The sequence below is a fragment of the Chrysochloris asiatica genome, unplaced genomic scaffold (assembly GCF_000296735.1).
Source record: "Chrysochloris asiatica unplaced genomic scaffold, ChrAsi1.0 scaffold00007, whole genome shotgun sequence".
Classification (NCBI taxonomy): domain Eukaryota; kingdom Metazoa; phylum Chordata; class Mammalia; order Afrosoricida; family Chrysochloridae; genus Chrysochloris; species Chrysochloris asiatica.
In genome coordinates this window covers 33,543,885-33,564,712 of record NW_006408525.1, presented here as the reverse complement: position 1 = coordinate 33,564,712, position 20,828 = coordinate 33,543,885, and the positions used below count along the sequence as shown (strand labels likewise).

Here is a 20,828-nt window from a genome sequence, read left to right as displayed (position 1 = left end):
GATTTGATCAAAGGTTACACAGAAGAATTCTAATCAAGAACGGGAAAATATAGAACAGAATTTAACATTCTAATGGATTCTAGACTTTCTGGAGCCATAGAGGATAAATGAACCCCTAAAACTATTGCCCTAAAATAATCTTTAAACCATAAACCAAAAATATCACCTGAGTCTTCTAAAACTGAACAGCAGCTTAACAAGAAAAAAGAATACAAAACACTGATTGTGAGAATGGTACAGGACTGGGCAGTGCTGTCTTCTGTTGTATACAGGGCTGTTATGAATTAGAACAACACCTAACAACCGAACAACAAGAGTTTTAAAAAGGTCTGTCTGGAGCATTATGTACTTTTTTGAAATATCTACGTGGGATCAAATTGACACCAACTCAAGAGATTCGATAGGAACCTTAAGAAGCAGTGAGCTTATATTCATGAGGGAAGACAAACTCAGAAAAGGGGGAGAACGGTTGCACAATTCGTAGAACGCCAACTATGTCACTATTCACGCAAAAACTACTGAACTGGCATATGCTTTTTGTATTCTTAACAACAAAATAAATAAAACTTAAAGGCAAAAAAAAAAAAAAAAAAATCATGAAGCATGAAAAAACAGTCATGAGCAACAACTAGGAGAAACAAGAAAAAGCCAGAACAGATTGTTTAAAATTCAGATGCCAGAGTTATCACAGATTATAAAAGTTATGTGTATAAGGTTTTAAAAAATAAAAGGCTTGAAAATACGAGCAGGAAACAAAGAACTAAAAAACAAGCAAAAAGTGAGCTAACATATTTGAAAAAACAACACAATAACCCAAATAAAGAATTCAGTGGGGTTAAATCAGATCTTGGTGTGGCGCTGTAGGAAAAGCACTGGAATGCTAACTGCAGGATAGGCGGTTCAAATCTACCAGCCAGTACTTGAAAACTCTATACAGTCATTCTGAGTTGGAACTCACTTGACTACACTTTAACAACAGCAGCAATACATCAGGCATAACTAAACAGAGAATTTGGAACTGAAAGGCAAGGAGAAATCCAGAATGAAACAAAAAGAGATAGAAAATACAAAAAACAGACACAATGATAAAAGAATATAAAACAGATAAAATATTTGAAGAGACAAAGTCTAATAATTATCCAGAATTGGTTAAAGACACTAATGAATTGATTCCAAAAACTCATCAAATTTCAAACAGGAGAAACAGAAAGACATATCATAGTGATACAGTAGATCATCAAAGATAAAGATTTTTTTAAAAGCCAATGAAAAAGAGCAAATACAAGAAACAGCAGGTAAATAAAAGCTGATTTCTGAAAAGTAACATTGGGAGCCAAAAGACTGTTGTTGTTAGGTGCCATTGAGTCAGTATCAACTCACAACGACTCTACGCACAACAGAATGAAACACTGCCTGATCCTGGGCCAACCTCACAATCATTGCTACGTGAGAGCCCACTGATACTGCCACTGTGGCAATCCATCTCATTGGGGATCTTCCTCTTTTTCTCCAACCCTTCAACTTTACCAAACATGATATCCTTCTCCAGGGACTAGTCCCTTCTGACAATATGACTTAAGTATGAGAGACAAAGTCTGGCTATCATGGCTTCCAAGAAGCACTCTGGCTGCATTTCTTCTAACACAGATCTATTTGTTTTTTGGCAGCCCATGGTATTTTCAATATTCTCCTAAAACACCATAACTCAAAAGCATCAATTCTTCCACGGTCTTCCTTATTCATTACCCAACTTTCACATGCATATGAGATTACTGAAAATACCATGGCTGGCGTCAGGCGTACCTTAGTCCTCAAACTGACATCTTTGCTCTTCAACACTTTCAAGAGGTCTGTGCAGCAGATTTGCCCAATGCAATACATTGTTTGATTTCTTGACTGCTGCTACCATGTGTGTTGATGGTTGATCCAGGCAAAATGAATCAACGTTGACAGCTTCAATCTTTTATCCATTTATATGTATGCTATTTATTGGTCCAGTGGTGAAGATTCTGCTTTCTTTACATTGAGATGCAACCCATACCAAAGGTTGTGGTCTTTGATCTTTATCATAAAGTATTTTAAGTCCTTTTCACATTCAGCAAGCCAAGTTGTACCACCTGTATATCACAGGTTGTTTAGAGTCTTCCTTCAACCCTGACACCACATTTGTCTTCATATAATTCAGCTTCTTGGATTATTTGTTCAGCATACAAATTGAATAAGTATGGTGAAAGGATACAACCTTGACACACACCTTTCCTAATTTTAAACCATTTGGTGTTCCCTTGTTTTGTTTGAACAACTGCCTCTTGGTCTATGTACAGGTTTCTCATGAGCATAACTAAGTGCTCTGGAATACTCATACTTCACAATGTTGTCCATAGCTTGTCATGATCCATGCAACTGAAAGGCTTGCATAGTCAATAAAACATAGGCAAGCAACTTTCTGGTATTCTCTGCTTTCAGCCAAGATTCATCTGACGTCAGCAATAATATTCCTCGTTCCACGTCCTCTTCTGAAATCGGCCTGAACCTCTGGGAGTTCTCTGTCAACCTATGGTGGCAGCCATTTCCGTACTATCTTTAGTAAAACTTTATTCTCATGGGATATCAATGATATTGTCCAATGATTTCCGCATTTCATTGGGCCAGCTCTCTTTGGAATGGGCACAAACACAGATCTCTTCCAGTCAATTGACCAGGTAGTTGTCTTCCAAATTTCTTGGCAAAGATAAGTCAGTGCCTCGAGTGCCGCATCACTTTGATGAAAGATTTCAATTTGTATTCCATCAATTCCTGGTACACCTTGATCTTTGCCAATGATTTCAATGCACACTGGACTTCTTCCTACAGGATCATTGTCTCTTGATCATATGCTACCTCTTGAAATGGTTGAATATTGACCATTTCTTTTTGGTACAGTGACTCTGTATTACTTCCATCTTCTTTTGATGCTTTCTTCATCATTGAATATTTTGCCCATAGAATCCTTCAATAACAAAAGTCGAGGCTTGAAATTTTCCCCCAACTCCCTTAGCTTAAAAAATGCTGAGTATGTTCTTCCCTTTTGGTGTTCTAATTCCAGATCTTTGCACATTTTGTCAAAGATTATATAACAAAATGTACAAAGACCTGGAGTTAGAAATGCCCAAATATGGTAATGGTATATTTGTGTTAAAAGAAAAAAAAAATTACCATTTGGAAATATACATAGTAAAAATATCATTCAAGAATAAGAACTACATACAAGTTATTTTAGCAAAAAAAGCCAACAGAGTTAATCCCCAACAGAATTAGGAGACAGCAAAAAGGAATACTAAAGGAAAGTGACTGTAGATGGAAGGTCTACAATGAAAAAATGGAATGCACAAAGAAGTCAATGTACATAAATCTAAATAAATAGTGCAAAATGGGTCTAATAACATAGGCTCTAAATTGACAAAGCACAAATTAACAAAAATACATGACAAAGCAGACAACTCTCACTTTCCCCACAATCATAGTAATTACTGAGACATGTACAACCCTCTTAAGGGACTGACAGAGCAAACAGCTGAAGATTAGAAAATATAATTAACCATTATGATGAACAAAACTTAACAATTTTGTTGAAAGATACATATATACATAGATAGTCAAGCGATAAGGAAAAGCCAGTGATGATCACAGAAATGTGAATAGTGTTATGGGAAGGATTTTGATAAGGGAAGAACATAAAGATTTCCAACATATGTTGGAAATATTTTACTTCTGTACCTAAGTAAAATATTAAGAATGTTAATGTAGTAATAATTTTCTAGAAACTTACTTCGTGAAAGGCTACACAGTAAATATTTTAGCCTTTGAAGGCCACCTATCATCTTTATCATTTAGTCGTCTTTGTTTCTACCAAATGGGGGGAAAAACCCAACCCCACTGCCATTAAGTTGATTACAACTCATAGCAACCCTGTATAGGGTTTCCGAGGCTGTAAGTCTTTATAGGAGCAGAAAGCGGCAGAGGTGCTGATGGGTTTCAACTGCCAACCTTGTGGTCAACAGTCCAGTGCTTATCCTACAGAGCCACTGTTGTTAAGTGCCATCCAGTCAATTCTGACTCATAGTGACCCTCTATAGGGTTTCCAAGGAGCAGCTGGTGAGCTTAACTTGCTGACCTTGCAGTTCAAACTGGCCTCGCAGTCCAGCGCATTAACCCACTGTGCCACGCCATTAAAGCTCCTTTTTATTTCCACAACCCCTTAAAAATCTAAATTTCATTCTTAGCTCATGGGACTTGGGCTATAGTTTGTCAACTCCTACATTAAAATGTTCATGTTTTATGTACTTTTTGTATTGTTATATTTAACAATAAAAAAATATAAAATAATCACTTATGAGCATAAAGGCTAATGCATTTCTTTACCCATCCATTCTTCTCTTCCAACAATCAGTTTTATACATACACATGTACCACAGACCGAGTATGGGTGGCACAATGGTTAAGTGGCTGCCAATCAAAACAGTGATTCAAACCAACCAGTCACTCCTTGGGAAAAAAGACCTGGAATCTGCTCTCATAAAATCATAGCCTAGGAAACCACTAAGGACAGCTCTACTCTGTCGGACAGATCACTATGAGTCAGAATCAACTCAATGGCACATAACAACAGACTGAAAATTGAACAAGACTACTTCTTCTTTGTCTGAAACATTTATGTGTTAAGTACTGTAAGAGAAGGAAACACTGTAAAGAAGACAAAACCCCGCTCTCATGGGATTCACAATCTAGCAGAAAAAGACGAACAATGAATCAACTACATAATTAAATATCTTTTCTTTTGTTTAAATGGCATGAATCAGAATATTCCTAATCATAGTGACCCTGTATAGGGTTTTAAGGAGTGTGGATAGTGGGTTTGAACCACCAGCCATGTGGCTAACAGTCCAGTACTTATCCTACAGTGCCATAGTAAAACTCCTAATTAAAAACATCGGTAAAATATCAAATGAAAATGGTATTAAAATTATACCACAGCAATGGACAATGAATGACGGAAAAGACACAATATGGAAGATTATCACACTAAAATGTTGGCCAAAAGAAGCCAGAAATAGGAAAAGACTGTATGTTTCCTTTCATAAAAAAATAGAAAAGCAGAAAAAACTCATCTAAGCTGTTAGAAGCCAGGACAGTACAATCCCCTGGCATGGAGGGGCTAATGAACACAAGGAGGGAACAGAGGGCATCTGAGGAGCTGGTAATACATTCTTCTTTATGCTGGTCACCCAGGGATGTAGTAGTTTGTGAATTTTCAATCAGCTGTATATTTATACATATTCTTCACCCCCACATCACCCCCAAAATTTTAGCCCTCTGCTCCTTTTTTTTTAAACTTTTTATTGTGAATTAAACAGATGATCATTTACCAGAATAGGTCAGATTGTAGGAAGAGTGGTCTTAGCTATGGATGTTTTTGGTAGTGAAGTGGGAGAGATCCTGGAAGGACAAATCCCTGGAGAAGGACTGATGTCTGGTAATTTGGAGGGTCATCAGAAAAAAGGGAAGACCCCAATGAGATGGACTGACACAGTGGCAGCAGCAATGGGTTCCAGCATATCAACAATTGTGAGAATGGCGCAGGACCAAGCAGTATTCTGTTCTAGTGTGCACTGGGTCTGCTATGAGTCAAACCAACTTGATGACACCTAGCAACAAAGGTTTAGGTTGCCTTTCAGATGTGGTAGAGACGGTGATTGTGTACCGTCAAGTTGGTTCAACTCATAGCGCCCCAGTATAGGGTATCCAAAACTGCAAGTCTTTATGGAAGTAAAAACCTCATCTTTCTTCCTGTGTGTGGCTGGTAAATTCGAACAGTTGACCTTGCAGTTAGCAACTCAATGTGTAAATCACTACACCAGTGGAAATGCAAAGTAGAGAACTGACTGCTGCCCAAGAGAAGATCAGGCAAGTTGATTCATCCTGAAAGGTAGTGATGCAAATAACTTGGATGATTTGGGGAAGAAACACATGGAAGTACTCTTCGGATTGCTTCTATTTTCCCAGTAAAGTAAAAAGTGAGGCCATCAGCTGAGACCATGGAGGGGAGATGGTACTGTTAAGAGGTTTACAGATGACAAAAGGATGAACCCGTCCTCTGGGAGAGGGATCTGACTATAGCATGACAGGGGAGCAGGTGTAGGTGCACTCAAGGTTAGTGGTCGTAAACAATGTGAGATCAAGTCAGTATGGGCACGTGTGCTCTTTCCAATAATGTTGAGTTGCTTGGAGACAGGTAAGAAAACGTGTGGCATTCGAATTAACCAGGCTGGCTTTTTGCAGAAAGGATGATGTAGAAAGAGAGTGGGTCAAGAGAATTGAGAGTACACAGAAATCAGTGGTTATAGTAATGAACCGCAACGTCTAATTAAGCTGACTAAGGCTAAAGAGCGCCTCAGTGCAATGGAAAACAGAAATGAATGCCTGGTTCCTGTCCCAAAATCTAATCTACTTAGATTTACATAATGAAGATGAAATCCAGTCACCATTCTTACAGCTGGCAAAAGTGTCTATAGATCACTGAGTATATTTTTGTCTTCTGATAAAACTTCACTTAAACTGACACATACTAACCAAATGAAAAAAAATTTTTTCAAATAGGAAGATGCAATACACATTGGTAAATTCTACAAAATATGTGCCCCAAATAGAGAATTATAAGCTTATATATATATATACACACACACACACATACACACACAAGGAGCTCTGGTAGCATAGTCGTTACGAATAGGGCTGCAAACCTCAGGGTCAGCAGTTCGAAACTACCAGCCGCTCCGTGGGAGAAAGATGAGGCTTTCTGCTCCCGTAAAGATTTACAGCCTCGGAAACCCTGCACAGGGTCGCTATGAGTCAGAACTGACTCCACGGCATTTAACAACAACATATACGTATACTCCTGGTGTGACACTGTAGGATCAGCACTGGACTGCACACCACAAGGTTGGTGGTTCAAACTCACCAGTAGGTCCTTGGAGAGAAAAAAACGTATACATATACTGTTTTTGTTAAGCGCCACCAAATGGGCTCACTCATAGTGAACTCCATAGGGTTTCCAAGGAGTGACTGGTGAATTTGAATCACCAACCTTGTGGTTCAAATCAATCTTGCAGTTCAGTGCTTTATCCCATAGCGCCACACCAGGACTCCAATTATATGTGTGTGTGTGTATCTATATATGTATATGTGCATTAATTGGTTTGAACTTATGAAATTAAAGACATAGGCCCCCCAGTTAGTTATCAAATAAAACTCAACCTACCAAAACAGATGTAGGTATCAAACATTCTAATATTTAAAAGTATGGTAAGGATAGCAAAAATAATAGCAAACTTTTCCAGTACAATGTTTTCACTAAGTGCTTCAAAAATTTATAACCAGCCTATGGAATGCAACCTTTTATGAGACAAGAGGAGGAGGAAGTGTATTTTTAAATACTCCAAAAATATACAGAAGCCCAAATCATTTATAAAAAAGAGTAGTATTACCCAACCCTGCTAAGGTAAAGAAAAGTAACTTTCCTAAACAGAGACCAGATCTGAAAGACTCCTTCCTCCAACCTATTCCCCAAGATCTCATAGCAATTAGTGGGTTTAACAGAGGTTTAATATGATATCAACAAATTATACATCCAAAGGCACTGGGACAAATTAACACAAAACCCTACATTAATTAGGCTTCTCAACTTCAGCACTACTGATATTTTTGACCAGATAATTCTTTATTTATTTTGGGGGGGGGGGGGCTGGAGGAGGTGATCCTAGTCAGATGTTTGAGCATTTCTGACATCTGTCTACAAGATGGCTATAGCATATTCCCTTCCCTTCCTCAATGATGACAACCAAAATGAATACAAACATTGCAAAATATCCCTTTGGAGACAAAATTGCTCCTTATTAAAAAGCACTGAGTTAGCTATAATATTTTTAAGACGTTTTACTAAAGCTGGAGACAAACCTACAGCAAATCTGTATAGCACTAAATCTCTACATTACTGACATTACTGATTATGCTCTGACATGCCACAAGCTGACCACATTAAAAAAAAAAAAATTATTAAAGGAACAAATAAGCTTGGCACGGATAAAAACCTTATGCTTGAATTGGAAATGACTTCCTTGACAGAACACTAAGCTGCAGTCTTAGAGACAATTTACTATACTGAGAGAATAAGCCAGCACTTATAAAATGCTAACTTATTAATCTAGATTTAAATCTAAGTAAGGCATCCACGATTAATACAATGCACTTTCCTTCCTAATGCCTCATTCCCCATGGGTAATTAAATGAAGAGAAAGTGTGCTTGAGTGTTTTCGGTTGTCTTGCTCCTACATGTAACAGGTGTCAAATCTCTCCAGGTGAGTGCTTACCGGTAAGGGATTGGATAAGGAATGCTGCGGTGAGGATCGTGCAACTGGTGGAACACTTCTGCCAGGGCTGGTTCCTGGCCCGCTTCCCCCAGCAAACTGGCCAACAGGGAAAAACGGATATGAATAATTCAAAACAGTACTATGCTACAGATAAGGAGAGTAAAAGATTAGTACACAAACAGGTCTTAATTTTTATATGGTTCCTTAAATCAATACATCTTTTCCTAGGGAGAAAATGCCATGTAGGTCCAATTTTGCTGTCTTTTTAGCAAGAGTTTTAAGAAGAAGCTCCAGCAGAAATGTACCAAGATGTGAAGAAAACATGGCTAGAAAGTTACACACACGGTTTTCCTTCTTTTCTTAAAATACATCAATACAGGGGTATAGTGGATGGTGTCTTCTTTAGAAACCACTAATGATGGGTTAGTGATACTATTATATGTTGCACTGGACTACAGGAAAGAGGACAAAAGAAAAGTCCAAGTCATTCCATTTCCACCTTTGCTAGACATGAAACCTAGTCTGGTCAAAAGTAAAATCCTCATTTGTGAATTCTTATATCATCACAGACAAGACACATTATGTAAATTTAAATTTAGGACATCAGCAGCAGTTTCCTCTTACTAAGAGATGGGGCAGAATTAGATTGATGAAGATGGGAAGGAAGGGGAAGAGAACACAGTCAAGGCATAACATTGCTTTCTAAGGCTTTCCATGAATTCAAGGATTTTTTTTTTTTTTTTTAAATGCACTGTATTTTTCTTCCCAAATAATTTAACTTACCTCAAAGTAATCACTAATTTTATGTCCCCTAGGAGTGCCTTTCCCTGAAAATGAAACCAAAGTAAGTACAGTTTTTCCAATATGCATGTAAATCATCATTCACTAAAATGCACTCACTCTGTATTCAATAACTGCTATCAACTCACGTGTCAGATTTCAGTCTAACAAGTGAGCCAAAACACCTGTGCCTGAAGAAGAGCCAATGTCCTTCCTGTAGTTACAGACTGAGTAAGACTGAAAGCTATTTTTCACGGCTTGTTTTCCTTTAAGATTCAATAACCTTTCTTTTATTAATACATCAGCAAAATGTATGTCATAACTGTGAATCAAAATAAATCTATAGTCTATGCACCCAATCCTAACACCAAAGAGAGAAGAAAGCTCAATACAAATTCATCAGCATTGTAGAGTTTATTCTATTTCACACACAAAATGTGATCTTGTCACTGTGGGAGAATTTCTCCCCTCAAAGTAAAGAGTAAATTATTATAGATAAAAAAGAAAATATACAAACAGATCTGGACTTCCATTTCTTAGAATAGAAGGGGGAGGGGGAGCCAAACCATTTATTCTTTCTTTGGTTATATAAAAGTATTTGGATTATAACCATTGTATTTAGAGATTTATTCTAGAATGTTCCAATGTTCAATTAAATAAATGCTAAGGAAGAACAGTTGGTGAAAAGAACAACAGTGTGAATGAAACTATTGCTGGTGGCCCATTATTAACAAATCACTGATTTAAAACAAAGACCTAGCTAAAACACCAATGTAACCTCTTTTCTGGACAATATGTTTGGTTTCCTCAGAAGAAAACCCTATGGCGAGAAGATCATTAACTTATAAAAGGGAAAACAAGAGTCCCAAAAGAACTGACATTGTTTGTCAGGTGTATATCAAATGGCAAGTCTGTAATAAAGAGTCTGATATTCCCTGATGGTACATAAATCTCCCTTTGGTTAGGAATCCATGTATATAAACTAATTATTTAGTGTAAGTGAGAAAATTCTAAGTACATGAGAACTTAATATTTGTACTGGTGTGAATCACTACTACCTTGGCTAGTTTCGTATGGTTCAGCTTTTCTTTTCCGGTTTCGCTGGTCATTCTGCTTTTTCTCAGGAGTCTGTGAAATATCATATATATTAAAATTAGTAATTAGTAAATCTTTTACATTATGAAGATAAGAACAAATGCACAAAATATCTGTGTATAAGGAGACATAACTGGCACAGACAAATCTTAAATCAGTGTTCTCTTAGAGCAGGGAAACAGAAAGAGGACGGGTTTTGTATGAATTTTGAGCAAACTGCTTATAGTATATCAGAGCCTCAATTTTCTAGGCTGTAAATCAAAGTTGCTGCAAAGCGTACATGGCATATTTATAAAGCATAAATGTCTAGCATTTAGTAGTAGGCTCACAAATAGCAGCTGTTATTGTATTTTGACTTTCAAAGATCAAATATACTTAACTCATCATTTATCAATTATCTAATTATGCAACTTTTGCATTTATAGCAACAGTAAACTATCTTCTATGTGACCAAGTCTTATAGTAATGACATGCAGTAACAAATGCCTAGATGTGAGGAGAGACTAAGACAGGTTGTTGTGGATTAAGTGTTATGTATCAATTTGGATAGGTCATGATACATGATACTCAGTGCTCTGGCAATATGTAATGATCTGATCTGGGAGTTTTGTAATGAGATTTTGTGATTGAATGTGGTTATTTACACATAGTAACTGTTTCTGCTTAATATTCTGGTCTTTGGAACCTAACCATGTTGGTAAGTGATAAATGGGGGTAGTTTTTGAAACCACTACATTGGAAATTACAAGGTTATGAAAGATACAAGGTGTTTGACCTTTCATCCTCTTTTTTTAATGTTTCAAACATTTTAATCAAATATTTGTGCTTTTTTAAACTTTTTATTGTGAATTGGAGAAGTTTACAGAGCAGATCAGTTTTCCATTCAATACTTCATACACATTTTGTTTCATGTCATTGGCTGTAATTCCCACAAAGTAATATCACTCATTCCACTTTCTCTCTGTGTTTATTGTTTCAATTCCTCCATCATTCTTAACACTTCCTGCTTTAAACTCTGTCCATAGGCAAATGCTACCCTTTTGATCTCCAATTATTAACTATCCTAAGAAGTGCTATCTCCAGAGTGTCACTGTTCACCCTATATACTGTCACCTGTTTGGCTGAAAATGTTACAGAGGTGAGTTCAGTTCTAGGCCTGAAAGGTTGTGTTGTTGTTAAGTGCCACAGAGTCAGCTCTGACTCATAGCAACCCCTGTGTAGGGTTTCTGAGTAGTAGCTGGTAAGTTTGAGCCACCAACTTTGCAGTCCACTGCTTATCCTACAGCCAACACCAAGACTCCTAGGCCTGAAAGGTTTTAATTTTAAAATCATTTCTTTGCTTCCAAATATGATAGAAAAGAATATTTACTAATAGTATTGAGGAAAAAATCTAAATGCATTCATGTCCCTAATGCTTTCCCTATCTTTTTTGCTTTCAATCAGTTTATGAAACTTTTAAGAGGTAACTTCTAAAAAGTTTGTACGAAACAGAATTAAAAGACAATGGAATTTTTCCATAAACTTCTTGAAGTCCTTTTATCCAATCTTCTTTAAAGTCATATCAACTTCCTAAGCACAATAAAAGAGATATGTACCCACGCCCATTGCCATCACGTTGATTCCAACATACAGCAACTCAACATGACAGAGTAGAACTGAGCCTTAGGGTTTCCAAGACTGTAAATCTTTACCAGACCAGACAGCCTCACCTTTCTCCTATAAAGAGGCTAGGGGATTTGGATCACTTACCTTGCAGTCAGCAGCCCAACGCAGCCCAATGTTTAACCCACTGTGCCACCAGTGCTCCTAAGAAGAAATACAGGAATCTATAAAAACTTTCTAGAAGCCCCAGTGGTGCAGTGGCTAAAGCCCTTAGCTGCTAACAGGAAGGTAGGAAGTTTGAAACTACCAGCACTTCCTCAGGAGAAATATGTGGCAGTCAATTCTGTAAAGATTACAGCCTTGAGAACTGGGGCAGCTCTACCCTCTCATAGGGTCACTATGAATAGGAATCCATTCAATAACAACAGGTAAACAAAAATATCTCTACTTGAAAAGAGACAAAGAGTAACAGGTGAGCTTAAAACCCAACCCCCACAATAAAGTATCTACAAAATCAATAAACTTTAACTTCATGATTTCTTTGGCTTCTTATCTAAAAGCAAAGTTGGTAGTTGCACATTTAGACTCATGCCCATGCAACCAGGTTATTTGCTTAGTTAAAAAAAAAAAAAAATCTGAATTTTCACTTAACCAGCAAACAAACCTACCGTCAAATTCTATTATTAAAGTTAGCCAGACTACACTGGCCCATCTTGGTTGAACAAGTATTAAAATTCAAGCGTACTTAAACTAATTCAGCTACAGTTGAAATTTTCTGCTCTTTATTGATGGTCAACTAGACACACACACAACACTCACATTGCTATTGTTGTTAAGTACCGTCAAGTCAGTTCCTACTCACAGCTACCCTGTATAGGATTTCCAAAGAGTGGCTGGTTAGCCGACCTTGCTGTTCAAACTGACTTTGCAGTCCAGCACATTAACCCGCAGTGCCATCAAATTAAATCCAACTCATTGCAATCTGCACACACCAGAATGAAACATTTCAGGTCCTGTGTTATCTGGTTAATTGTGGTTAAGTTTGAGCCCACTGATTATGCCACTGTGTCAAGTCATCTCTTTGGGTGTCTACTTCTTTTTCATTGAGCATCTACACTTTACCAAGTATGATGTCCTTCTCCAGGAACTGAATCCTCCAGCAACATTCTCTCCTTCTAAAGAGCATTCTGGCTGTTCTTCTTCCAAGAAAAATTTGTTTGTTCTTCTGGCAACACCATAATTCAAATGCATCAATTCTTCACCACCACCACCCCCAAATGCATCAATTCTTCACCACCACCACCCCCAAATGCATCAATTCTTTTATAATCTTCCATATTTATTGTCCAACTTTCACATGCATACGAGAAGACTAAAAATACCATGGTTTGGGTCAGGCTCAGCTCAGCCCTCATAGTAACATTTTCTTGTTAACACACCAAAGAGGTCTTTTGCAGCAGACTTGCCCAATGCAATAAGTTGTTTGATTTCTTAACTGCTGCTTCTACGAGTACTGGTAGTGGATTCAAGCAAATGAAGTCTCTGACTTCAACCTTTTCTCCATTTACAATGATGTTATTCATTGATCCAGTTGTAAGGATTTTTGTTTTCTTTACATTGAGATACAATCCATACTGAAGGCTGTAATCTCTGATCTTCGTGGTAAGTATTTTAAGTCTTCTGCTTCCAGCAAGCAAGGTTATATCGCCTGCATATTGCAGATTGCTAATGAGTCTTCCTCCAGTCCTGATGCCATATTATTATTCTTACCCAGTTTCCCATGTATTGCTCAACATACAGATTGAGTATGGTGAAAGGATACAACCATGATGCATACTACTCCTAATTTTACACCATTCAGTATCCTCTTCTTGTGGTTGAACAACTACCTCTTGCTCTATGTACAAGTTCCTTTTGAGCACAATGAAGTGTTGTGAATACCCACTCTTTGCAATGTTATCCACAGTTTGTTATGTTCTATGCAGTCAAATGCCTTTGCATAGTTACTAAAGCATAAGTAAATATCTTTCTGGCATTCTCTGCTTTCAGCCAAGATCCATCTGATGTCAGCAATGATACCCCATCCCTTTTCTGAATCTGGTTTGAATTTCTGACAGTTCCCTGTCAATGGACTGCTGCAACTGTTTTTTAATTATCTTCAGCAAAAATTTTATTGCAGGTGATATTAATGATATTGTTCCATGACTGTCACATTTCGTTGGGTCATTTCTCTCTGGAATGGTCACAAATATGGATCTCTTCCAATCAGCCGGCCAGGTAGCTGTCTTTCAAATTTCTTGGCATAGATGAGTGACTGCCTCCAGTGCTGCATCAGCTCGTTGAAACATTTCAATTTATATTCTGTCAATTCCTGGAAGCTTGTTTTTTACCAATGCCTTCAATGCAGCTTGGACTTCTGACTTCAATATCGATACTTGATCATATGCTAGCTCTGAAAATGGAGGAGTATCAACCAATTCTTTTGGTACAATGACTCTGTATATTCCTTCCATCTTCTTTTTGATGCTCCCTATGTTGCAAAAAACATCATGGAGGCCATGTCAGACTTCCTCTGGCTTCACAAGGAGAATTAAACTCAAAATCAACCTAAGGCCGATTCCTATGAAGTACAGGTCAGTTGTGCCTACGTCTACACCCTACAACCTTCTTTGCCCTCTTCTGACACCAACCACCCCTCCTATAGCGCTCTCTGCTTCACATCTGGGTTTGGTAATCCATTGCAATGGCCACATAGAACTCATAGATAATATTCACAATTAAAGAAGTCAACAGGGTACAATTCAGGATCAGAAGCACTCAGGAGGCAAGTGTAGTTCTCCATACAAGTTTACCTTGCTCTTGTTTTGGCCTCTCAGCCATGTGGCCCCTCAGCCTCTGCTCTGCTTAGGCAAATGGTCACAAAGCTCCTTTAGCCAATCTGTAAATGCCAAAGAACACATTCTGCAAGCCAGCCTGCTGCCCACAGGCACTCAGCTTTACTGAGCCCATGTCACTTTCTCTGCTGTTGCTGCTTTTCCAGGTGGGGATCTCATACTCTGCTCATGGCTTTTCTTTCTTGATAGTCTTGGGTTCTTCTGTTTCTGCTTCTGAGATGGCTCCTTTAAAACCTAGCAGAATGACAAAATTAACCAGTCCCAGTGTTAAGAGTTCTGTATACCCAATCATTTGGTGGGCCTTAAGAAAACTTTGGATAGACATGCCAAGTAAATTCATAGTACCACATGCCCTGGTCAGTATTTTGCCAATAGAATCCTTTAATACTGAAACCCAAGACTTGAAATTTTCTCCAGTTCTTTAAACTTGAGAAATGCTGAACATGTTCTTCTAATTTTCTAAGTTCAAGTCTTTACATATTTCATTTTAATACTTTGTCTTCCTGAGCTGCCCTTTGAAAGTTTCTGTTCGGCTTTTTTACTTCTTCCTTCATTCCGGTTACTTTAGCTTTTCTATACTCAAGAGCAAGTTTCAGTTTCTTCTGACATCCATTTTGATGTTTCCTTCCATTTTTTGTCTTTTTAATGACCTTTTGCTTTCTTCATGGATGAGGTTCCTGATACCATCCTACAACTCTTTTGGTTTTATTAGTCTCTACTCCATCAAATCTGTTCTTGAGATGGTCTCTAAATTCCGATGGGATATATTTAAGGTCCTATTTTTGGTTCTCAAGGAGCCCAAAAGAGGATTATGAGCTTGGCTGCTAACCACACGGCCAGCAGTTCAAATCTACAGCTGATCCATGAGAAAAAGATGAGGTATTGGTGCCACAGAATAAGAACTGAACCGTTAACCATAAGTCAGCAGTTCAAATCCACCAGTCACTCCTTGAAAAGGTCTCTATGAGATAGAATCGACTCTAAGGTGCTTAACAATAACAACAACAAAGACTTACAAGCTCAGCTATGCTATAAAGGGTCACTATGAGTCGGAACCGACTCAACAGCACAACAACATTATCATTTTGGTTCTCATGGACGTGTAATTTCTTCATCATCAGCCTGAATTTGCATTTGAGCAACTCATGGTCTATTCCACAGTCTGCTCCTGATCTTGCTTTGGCTGATGATATTGAGCTTTTCCACTGTCTCTTCCCAGAGATGTAGTCAACTTGATTTCTATATATTCCATATAGTGATGTCATTTATGTTGTTTTAAAAAGGTATCTGCAATTACTAAGTTATTGGTCTTGTGAAATTTTATTATGTATTCTCTAGCATTATTTCTATCACCAAGGCCATATTTTCCAACTACGGATCCTTCTTTATTCCAACTTTTGTATTCCAATTACTAGCAATTATCAATGCATCTTGATTGCACATTTGATCGATCGCAGACAGAAGTTAGTGGATTTAATGGTTTGTGCATAAATCTGAGTAATAGCAGTATTAACTTGTCTTCCTAGGCGTATGGATAGTATATTATCACCAACAGCATGGTACTTTTAAGATAAATCTTGAAACGTTCTTTTTGACATGAAGGCAACAACATTCCTCTTCAATGTGTTGTTCCTGGCATAGTAAACCAGATGATTGTTGGATTCAAATGGGCTAATACTTAGACATTTCGGGTCACTAATGCCTACAATGTGTCCATTTCATTTCTGACAACTTCCAATTTTCTAAGATTCATACTTAGTTCATTCCAGTTCATTCAAATTATTAATGTATATTTGCAACTGTTTCGTCTCATTTTTAGTCATGTCCTGTCAGCCAATGAAAGTCCCAAAAGCTTTGCTCCATCCACATCATTAAAGTCAAGTCTACTTTAAGGAGGCAGCTGTTCCTCAGTCATATTTTGAGTGCCTTCCAACCTGAGAGGCTCATCTTTCAGCACTGTATCTGACAATGTTTTGCTGCTATTCTTAAGGTTTTTAATGGCTAAATATTCAGAACTGGTCAACCTTCCTCTTTCCTAATCTGTTTCAATCTATTAGCTTCATCCATGGCATACCTTCCAGAATCAAAGCAACACACAAACCACCACAGGAGGACAAACTGACAGAGTAGTGGTGGAAAAACACCCATCATAATAATAATCCTTCAGAGTCAAGCACACCTACAGATGCAAACAGCACACAACTCTAAGGGGTATCACTTATGCAAACTATGACCCCACCCCCACCCTAGATTTACACAGTGTTATCTTTTAACTCAGTCTTGAGAATATAAAAGTCAAGTCAAGAATGTGGTTTCTTACCTCTACTTCTTTGTCACTCAAGGATCCCACGCTGCACAAGCTCTGATTGGAAGACTCACTATTAAGCGGCCCCTGGAAAGAAAAAAACAAAAAGATTTCAAAACAACTCAATTAAAAGACAAAATCAAAACTGAGACGAGGCCTGCTGATTTTGACATCTAAATTAGGTAAAGAAATGAAGTGTTAACTGCAACAACACCAAGTCAATTTCAACAGAACTTGGTCAACTACAGTACTGTGCCCCATGGTAAAATTCTCTAGGTTCTAAGTGCAGCTTTTCCTTCTAGAAGTACTTCTGGCACTTAGTTCATTCTTCAGAAAAATCAGTAAGTGAAGTCAAGTCTCAAATCCTGTTGCATCACACACACAATTAACTGAAAGTTGGGTGTTAAGGAGTGTGTTACAGTTCTGGACTTCTATAGAAAGAGTATCAAAAGGCAAAATGAAGCGAATGCTGCTCTTATTCACACCTAAGGGAGGCATGAGCCCTAGCTCAAAAAAATAAAACAGGAAAGATGAAGTCCAGCACTGTAGCATGAGAAGCTAAGCTGACCCATTTCAGAGTAAAAATGGTGAAAATTATGTTTAAAAAGAAATCACTTATAGCCTCTAGAAATGGCTCTAAAGGAAAACAGGCAGGTAAGAGTCTGATGTTTAACTAAGACCATCAAAAAGGAAGAGCATTTCTCAAGTTGAAAAAGCTGAGGAAAAAATTCAAGCCTCAACTTGCAGTATTGAAGGATGCAGCCAGCATCAAAATTAGACAGAAAGACTATATAGAGTCACTGTACCAAAAAGACATAGTCGACATGGTCTTTCAAATTGACCATTTCAAGAGTTAGCATGTGATCAAGAGTCAGTGGTACTGAAGGAAGAAGACCAATGTGAACTGGAGACACTGGCAAAGAACATGGCACTGGGAATTGAAGGAATAGAAATTGAAACTGTTCAACACATTTATGCAGCACTGGAGGAACTCAAATCAACTCAGGTATGCCAAGAAATTCTGAGCACAGCTACCTGGCCAACTGATTGGAAGAGATTCATATTTGTGCCCATTCCAAAGAGAGGTTACCCAACAGAATGTGAAAATCATCAGACAGTATCATTAATATAACATGCAAACAAAATTTTGATAAAGATAATTAAAAACTGGCTGCAACAGTATATTAACAAGGAACTGCCAGAGGTTCCAGTCAGATTCGCATGAAGATGTGGAAGGAGAGTTATCACTGCCAACGTTAGATGTATCTTGGCTAAGAGCAGAGAATAATACCAGAAAGATGTTTACCCGTGCTTTATTGATAACACTGCAAAGAATGGGTATTCCAGAAGACTTAATTGTGCTCATGAGGAACCTGTATATAGACCAAGAGGCAGTCATTCGAACAGGACAGGGGACGATGAATGGTTTAAAATCAGGAAATTGTGTGTCAGGGTTGTGTTGTAATCTTTCAAAATATTCATTTAATCTGTATGCTGAGCAAATAATTTGAAAACCTGGATTATATGAAAAGCATGGCATATGAACTGGAGGAAAACTCATTAAACCACCTGCAATATGCACATGGTACAACCTTGCTTAATGAAAACAAAGAGGGCTTAGCCAATTATAGCCTTCAGTATAGATTGTATCTCAATGTAAACAAACAGAAAAAAATCCTCACCACCTGACCAGCAAATAACATCATGATAAATGGAGAAAGGATTAAAGTTGTCAAAGACTTCATTTGCTTGGATCCACTATCAACACTCACGGAAGAGGCAGTCAAGAAATCAAAAGACATATTGCATTAGGCAAATCTACTGCATCATTGATGGTATCATGTGTGGCAGCGGTAGTGAGGTTGGCCCAGGATTGGACATTGTTTCGTTCTGCTGTGCATGGGGTCGCTATGAGTTGGTTCCGATTTGATGGCACCTGACAACAACAACAACAACTGCAACAAGACCTCTTTATAAAGTGTTCAAGAGCAAAGATGTCAGTCTGAGGATGAAAGTGAGCCTGACCCAAGCCATGGTTATTTTGAATAGCCTTATATGCATGTGAAAGTTGGACAGTAAATATGGACGACTGTAGAAGACCTTATATATTTGAATTATGGTGTTGGAGAAGAACATTAAAAGAACCATGGACTTCCAGAAGAACAAACAAATCTGTGTTGGAAGAAGTATAGCCAGAATGCTCCTTAGAAGCCAGGATGGGCAGTCTTCAGTGCTCATATTTTAGACATATTATCAGGAGACGCCAGTCCCTGGAAAAGGACACTCACTATGCTTGGTAAAGTGGAGGGACAGCGGGAAAAACAGGAAGACCCCCCAAAGAGATGAGCTGGCACAGTGGTAATAACAATGGACTCCAGCGCAACAATGATTGTGAGGATGGAGCAGGACTTGGCAGTGTTTTGTTCTGTAGAGCATAGGATTGCTATGAGTTAGAAGTGTCTTGACAGCCCTAACAGAAGCAATGGATACGTTTAAGCCTAAGGGTGCTCTCAAGAACAGTGAAGACTGTAATGAATGGCAGCTGGGAGGAGATGAGTGGATTTTCAATTTTCTTTTTAAAATAAGTTATTGTTGGTGTTCACATAACATAGCAGAACATAAAATAACATAACAATGATTTAACAATTTCTACATGGAATCCTGATGTGGCACTGTGTTAATGCGCTGGACTGCAAAGTCGGCGGTTCAAGCTCACCAGTCATGCCTCAGGGTTGCTATGAGCTGGAACCAATTCGAAGGCACTTAACAACAACATATACAATTATGTGAAATAGGATTACACTCTTCAAGTTGTGCAGCCAACCTCACTCTCCTTTTTCTATTGTCCCTCCCCATTAACATGAACTCACTGACCCCTAAGTTGCCATATGTTGTTGTTGTTAAGTGCCTTCGAGTCGGTTCTGACTCATAGCAACCCTGTATAGGGCTTCCAAGGAGCCGCTGGTAAGTCTGAACCACCAACCTTACAGTCAAACTGACCTTGCAGTGCAGTGCATTTATCCTGCAGTGCTGTACCACATAGTTAGATCTTTAAAGGGCACAATGCTCAAGGCATTCTTTACTATTGTTTGGTTTTAAGAAAACTTCAGGTTTATTTTTAGTTTATGGTTCATAGGTTATCCTAGAGTAATAGTTTTGGGGGTTCATTCAGCCTCCATGGCTCCAGAAAATTTGAAATCTATGAGGATTTGATTTTCTGTTCTCCATTTTACCCCTTAGGTCAAGATTCTTCTATGGAATCTTTGATCCAAATGTTCCGAAATGGTGTTGTTGTTGTTAAGTGCCGTCAAGTCGATTTCAATCCATAGTGATCCTATATAGGGTTTCCGAGGAGCAGCTGGTGAACTTGAACCACCCACCTTGCGGTTAAAAGTGACTTTGCAGTCCAGTGCATTAACCCACCGCACCGCACCAGCCACACCAGGAATGGTAGGTAGCATATAATCCAGCTCTTTCAGTCTCATTACAGAGGAGGTAGCAATTCATGGTGGCAATTACCCACACATCCATTCCTCCCCCACTCCTGACCCCCTTCTTCTTCTGTTACTCAAGTGAATATAGAGTACAATAGTTACTCCTTGGATGGTTACGCGGTTTAGACTGTAGACTAGCTAATTTTCAGAAGAAAACCAGGGAGTAAGACAACATCCATGGATGAGAAAAATATTAAACACTAACCTCAGAAACTATTTCCTCCAAGGAACCACAATTTGATTTTTTTTTTTT

At 38.2% G+C, this 20,828-nt stretch overlaps 1 protein-coding gene across 2 annotated transcripts in view; it reads right to left on the bottom strand.

The window, feature by feature from the left end:
• TLK2 (tousled-like kinase 2) overlaps positions 1-20,828 on the bottom strand; it is a 158,007-nt gene that overhangs the window by 79,454 nt on the left and 57,725 nt on the right. The window contains exons 3-6 of one of the 2 annotated variants that reach the window (XM_006833556.1): positions 17,097-17,168; positions 10,244-10,313; positions 9,189-9,232; positions 8,406-8,501 (exon numbers count right to left, since the gene is read on the bottom strand). In XM_006833556.1, coding sequence (XP_006833619.1) covers positions 8,406-8,501; positions 9,189-9,232; positions 10,244-10,313; positions 17,097-17,168 — 282 coding nt within the window. The remainder of the gene's footprint in view (positions 1-8,405; positions 8,502-9,188; positions 9,233-10,243; positions 10,314-17,096; positions 17,169-20,828) is intronic. The other variant, XM_006833555.1, reaches the window with a different exon arrangement.